Source organism: Cynoglossus semilaevis, chromosome 13 (genome assembly GCF_000523025.1).
Source record: "Cynoglossus semilaevis isolate Cse_v1.0 chromosome 13, Cse_v1.0, whole genome shotgun sequence".
NCBI lineage: Eukaryota > Metazoa > Chordata > Actinopteri > Pleuronectiformes > Cynoglossidae > Cynoglossus > Cynoglossus semilaevis.
Window position 1 is genome coordinate 16,212,572 of NC_024319.1, and position 6,119 is coordinate 16,218,690.

Below are 6,119 nucleotides of genomic sequence, written 5' to 3' on the forward strand. Positions count from 1 at the left end.
ACAGGAACTATTCTTGTTGCAGCCTTAGCATTTTTGGCCTTCAGCTGCAGCAGGTGTGTGGCCCTAACTCTTACACTACAGATATGAAAACCTGTGGCTCAGTTAACCCACAGACTCTTGGTCTTTCAGCAGAGCACCGTGCAAAAGTCTGCATAAGTCGGAAACCAAAATATATAGATGTTAACCACGAGCCCACCCAGATGTCAAGGCAAGGCAGGGCAAGCAAAAGCATTTTGTTATTAAACGCTTGGCAGCTTTAATGCACTTCATTGTGTAAACCAGTTCTCTTCAGAGTGCATTACTGTTTGGATCTCCAAAACCAGAGGAACCGAACTGTGGAACGGTTTGTAAAGGTAATGTTTGGTTTTACTGCTTTTACAGACATGACGGTCACTGTCATCACCAACTAACCTCAAGCTCTGGCGAGATGCCTAAGTTGTATTTATAACAACATTATTGTGCGTGAAGTCTTTATTTGTGACCCATCGACTTCCCCTTTGTGGTTTTTTTTTGGGGGGAGAGGGGGGTTTGCATTTACCTCAGTCCAAGAGTTGACATTGCGTGTTTTGTGAGTCCAATTAAATAGTTGTTAAAAACTTATTTGTAAAAGTTTTCTTTCAAGTTACAGCTATTCTATGTTTCCAGCGACATTTTAGATATTTTGGAGAAATTATAAAAGAGCATTTGGAAATAAAATTGTATATAGGGTTAGGGAATTATATAAGGTATGCGTATGAAAAGAGAATAAACAGGAACAAATCTATTAAACTGTTCGATTAGAAGGTAGTAACCAGATTACTTAAGTATATATTTGAATAGACAATGGCTTCTAAGCAAAGGGAATGTGAGTGAAAATCTACTTTGAAAGCATTATACGACAACTTTAGTGATGACGGGAAAAGTCTAAAGACATGTGTAGTGTGTAAATAATATTTTGTTAAATGTCCAGGGTGACTGTGCTCCACTGGACACAGTCTCCGCTCAAAACATAAGGAGACTGTGCTGTGTTAAGATTCCCGGAAAGTTGGACAGATGTTTCTTTTCTTCTTTTTATCATCTTGAGAGGAATTACATCATGTTCTTTTTGTTGTTTTGTAGAAAAGAAACCATGACTGGGACTCTCGCTGTCACTGCTTTCAGCACAACTGAGAATTCATCAACACAGGACGCACAAGGGTGAGATTAAACCTACAGCTGGCACGCAGTAACAACTTCAATCCTGTTTTTTTAATCTCTGTTTACCTTTACTGCAGCTACTGCTTTGCTTTACTCACAGCTTTGGCAGAATTTACTGTAGTGCAACAGTAGAGTAGTATTTCTTCTGTATTCCTGGCGAAAATAATCACCAGGAGTACAGTTTATTGCATATGTGCGTATTCTGTGTTCAATGTTTCTTCTGTCTGCCTGTCGAAAGAGCATTTCGCAAAAACATGGAATCAAATTTCATGGAGTCCTGGGGTGGATCATAGAGCCGTCTTTTTCCACATCTTTTAAATTGTAAGAAAATAAAGCCAAACTAAGTAGATTATATACATATATCAAATATTTACCGGGGAAGATATACAAGTATGTAAAGTAAGTGAAAGGTTAAGAAGTTAAAGGATATTAGAGATAGAAGAGAAAGAGTTAAAGAAAATGACCTAAGAAATAAGGGGCGAGGAGAGACCATGCGTTACTGCAGCCAGATAAAAAAAAAAAAAAAAAATCAGTTCATGTGTTTCCAGCAAATACTTTGGGTTATCCATCTAAAGCAGGGGTTTTCAGAGTGGGTGAATGTGAGCCTCCCCTATACAGTAGGTCAGGACAGCCGAGCCTTAACCCACACACACCTCTGCAGTAAATGCATCTTCTGTGTGCTCCTGGCAGTGAGTTTCAATAACAACTGATAGAATGCATTTGAAACCATTTAATTTTCACAACTTTTTAAAAAAAAAAAAGACATTCATAAGCTATTATTTGCAACAGCAAATCATTTTGGTTCATGCATGCCTCCCCTGTTTCTCTTTGGCGTTCCCTAGGGGAGGCATTAGACAGTGCACAAAGCAGTTGGATGTGTTGCAGAGTGGGTGTTCTCATTGTAAACCTTGACTGAAGGTCTTTAAAAAGATCTGTTCTTCCAACCAACCTCTGGTCTATTCTTTCCCAACAGCTCTACTCCAGCTTCATCCACTGAAAACTACTACTACTACTACTACAACCTACCCGATGGGGACATTGGATTATGTGTGTATGAACGTCACGGAGCCATTTTCCTTCCAGTTCTTTACAGCATTTTCTTTCTTCTTGGCCTTTTTGGTAATTCTCTGGTCATCTGGGTCATTTCCTGTGGAGTACGACTTCGCAGCATGACTGATGTCTGCCTCCTGAACCTGGCTGTCGCTGACCTTCTGTTGATGTGCTCCCTCCCCTTCCTTGCCTACCAAGCCCATAACCAGTGGCTGTTTGGAGATGGTATGTGCAAAGTGGTCCTGGGCATTTATAACATTGTTTTTTACAGCGGGATCTTTTTTGTTACTCTAATGAGTATTGACCGATACTTGGCTATAGTTCATGCCGTCTACGCTCTGAAGGTACGGACCAGGTCATTTGGCATGGTTGCAGCTGCTGTGGTTTGGGTGGCAGGTTTCACAGCTTCATTTCCAGAGTTGACCTTTCTCAAACAACAAACCTCTGGCAACATAACTAAGTGCTTTCCTGAATATTATGCAGGCACTGGGGAATATTGGGACACCAACGCCTCCCATTTTTGGCAAGTCTTCAGTCTTTTTAAAATGAACATCATAGGTCTTATCATTCCTGCCATTGTCATTTGTTTCTGCTACTCAAGGATCATCTGGAGACTGATGTTGAGTCAGAGGTCAAAGAAACAGGCCATCCGTTTAGTGGTCATAGTTGTAACTGCCTTCTTCAGCTGCTGGATTCCTTACAATGTCACATCGTTCTTCAAGGCACTGGAGCTGCTGCACATTTACACAGAGTGTGAAAGCAGCAAAGCCATCAGATTGGCCTTAGAAGTGACCGAGGCCATTGCCTACTCCCACAGCTGCCTCAACCCGTTCCTGTACGTATTTGTTGGAGAGAAATTCAGACGACACCTGATCAAGTTGGTAAACAAGACTCCCTGTAAGCTGTGCCAGATGATCAAGACCTGCATACCACAGGACAGCAGAGTTGGCTCCACCTATTCACAAACCACCAGCCTGGATGAGAGGAGCACTGGTGTGTGAAGAGACAGCTATCAGATTGGCCATGTTCCTGTTGTTTTCCAAAAGGAACAGTTTTCCACTTGTCCATGAACACATCTTCTGGAATTAATTAACGTGACACAATAATTAACGTCCATCGATAATAATCCACCTAGAGGACATTCCTGAAAATATTGTTTTTCTTCAACACTGCAGAAGCATATCTCCAGCAGGTGGCGTTGCAGATGTTGTTTAAAAGCCCTAGTCCATAAGTTGAGTGGGCTGCTAAAGTTAATTTGACCTTTTTGGTTAAAACCAGCATTACTTTAAGTTAAATGTCCGTTAGGTAATGCCCTAATCATTAACAATAAAACATAAGCAGAGGGCAGCATCCCTGGGAGTTAGAACGCAATTTTCCAATAAAGGAAACCAGAACTTCCTGCATACTCTTCTATTGAGTGTTTGTGTGTGTATATATATATATATACACACACACAGTATATATGCCTAGTGGTCTACTACACTGTAGACATTAGTACAGATAGCATAAGGTAATTACATGCAATTGGGTGCTCTGTAACAGAAATGATAAATATACTGAACAATTCCCCCTGTGTTTCCAAGTGCACATCATCATCTTCAAAGACCTATACATTTAAATGTACTGTATATACATTCAAACTGCAACAGCCTTGAATACAGCATCCATATTGCATTAATCATGTATTTCAACAAATAAAAACGCGGACAGAATAGAGAGCGTGGTGAATTCACTGACTCTCAAGAGCAAAACATTTTTTGTTGCATCAACATTGGTGCTGCAGACTTCAAAAGCATCTGCAGTAAAATGTTTGCAGTAAAAAAAAAAACAGTCTGAAAGAGGAAGTGTGAAAGTCAACTTAACACACACACTGTGAGATAGCAAAATATATGTGTATTTATTTTAAAATAATGAATTCTGACCCTTAATGCAATGCAAAGGAATGTGTTAGACTATGTACCTGAAGTTTGTTTCTATTTCATGTTTTATTTCATATTCATATACACAATTGTAAATAATTGTAATTCAATATGGCGGCAACTGGAGTGGTGACTATTTTACAGAAAATAAACAGCTGTAATTTTTAATGTGTGTGTTTATCCTATTTTTTTCTAATAAACCAACACCTGTGACCTGATCTAGTAAAGTAACTGATGTGTTATTTTGCCCCGTGGCGTTCAGAGAATTGAATCTGTACAAAATGAAGTTAGGTACATTAGAAAAGTCTTGAGTCCACATCCTGTTTGAGGCAGAGGGTGGAGGATGAGTCATGCAGGGTTTTGCTGTGAATGAAGTGTTTAAATGTCATGTTTGTTGCAGTGGATCCTGAACTTTACAACATTTCACTATTGTCAGGACCCCCCAGCTCCCACATTTATTTTCATTCACAATAATATAACAAAGGTTATAAAACTAGTGTCTGTTAACAACATTTCCTCCATCTTCACCAGGTGCATTCCAGGGTAAACATCTTTTTCACCCATTTACTCCATGCAAAATATTTTTTCCTCCTGCCACTGTAATGTTTACTACTGTATAAATATTGTACAATATATATTTTTTATAAGTGCTCTCCAGTAAAGAGTTTATTTTATTTCCTATTTTCTTTTTTTATTCTACTTCATGTCTTTTAGTTATTCTATTTCAATTTAATCGTTGGCTCCTACATTATCTCAATCTCATCACAGTCCTATCTCATCTAAATCATATTTATGTCAATTAAATTTCAATTTCCCCCACAACCGTAGCGGTAGATAATGGAGGAATGGATAGATAGATAGATAAACTCAACCACGATCTCAGTCTCATCTCAATCTTGTTTCTCTTAAATCTCTTTTTTAAATCTCTCAATTTAAATCTTTCGTCAATCCCGCCTCACTTGTTATCTCTAGCTATGGTTTGAAAACAACTGTTAACTTAGTTGGTAGCCCAGTTGGTATAACAAAGTACATCAGCTCATTGGTGTCATCTAGTGGTTGAGCAAATTGCTGCACACGTTATTCATCTTTTAACGACCAGTACAGTGCATCATTTATTGACCATTAGGGTTACACACACAGAGACATTGAATTATTATTATTTTTAAATACATTTTGATAATAATTCGTGTTCATCATATTTTTTTTTATCTGTGTGGTGGAAACCTTTGTCTTCATTTCAAAATCAGTCAGTATACATTTTCTTTAAATTCTAACTGGCCAAATGATAAAGACTGCTAACTTTGCTCTCAACTTTCCACCATCTTTGACTGTACAGTGAAGCACACATTCGTTTTGTGCACAGGTTTTTTGTTTTTGTTTTACAGTAAAAAAAAAACTAATTAAAAAATTAAATCAATACAAACTAAAATCAGATCAGAGCTAAAAATGCGACAGATAGGTGAAACGCTCACCCAGCATGCATCACCTCACACTTCCTGACCTTGCATGGAAATTGAATACACAAGTGTATACACACTTGTTCTGTGGTTTTGTGCAGAAGAGACAGTACTGATCTGACACCTGTTAAGAACAGTTGTGTTTATGCTTATGCAAAAACACTGTGTTCTGCATCACGTGACAAATATCGCACTGCAGATACAGTTTATACAGTAAACACTGCTGGTCAAGTGTGTTAATTTGCAAGACCGAATTTTTTTTACACTTTTACAAAATATGTAAGTACAGTACTTTAAAAAAAAAACTTAAAAAAAAAAAAAAATTGTCATGAATGCCAGAGAAAGGCAGTAGAGGGAACGAAACAGAAGAGAAGCATCTGTGGAACGGAGATAAGATCTTGACTCAAGTTCTTCTTTACTGTGTTAACACACACGTTCACACGCGCACACACACAGAGAAAGAGATGGTGAGAGAGAGGTTTTTTCCATTTTGTGGTTAATGCCTTCACTAGGTTCT

General features: G+C 38.3%; 1 protein-coding gene across 1 annotated transcript; it reads left to right on the forward strand.

Moving 5' to 3' along the window:
- Window positions 1–127: 127 nt before the first annotated feature.
- On the forward strand, window positions 128–4,313 carry ccr8.2 (chemokine (C-C motif) receptor 8.2). Its single transcript, XM_008323917.3, has 3 exons — window positions 128–353; window positions 1,099–1,176; window positions 2,150–4,313. Exons 2-3 carry the CDS (start codon window positions 1,109–1,111, stop codon window positions 3,225–3,227), a joined length of 1,146 nt encoding a protein of 381 aa, XP_008322139.1. The 5' UTR covers window positions 128–353; window positions 1,099–1,108; the 3' UTR covers window positions 3,228–4,313.
- The last annotated feature ends 1,806 nt before the right edge of the window (window positions 4,314–6,119 follow it).

Bases quoted from the DNA above. Each gene is read 5' to 3' on its own strand.
- ccr8.2 (XM_008323917.3), top strand. From the start codon at position 1,109: ATGACTGGGACTCTCGCTGTCACTGCTTTCAGCACAACTGAGAATTCA. The intron at 1,177-2,149 runs GTGAGATTAAAC...CTTTCCCAACAG, and splicing joins TCAACACAGGACGCACAAGG to CTCTACTCCAGCTTCATCCA.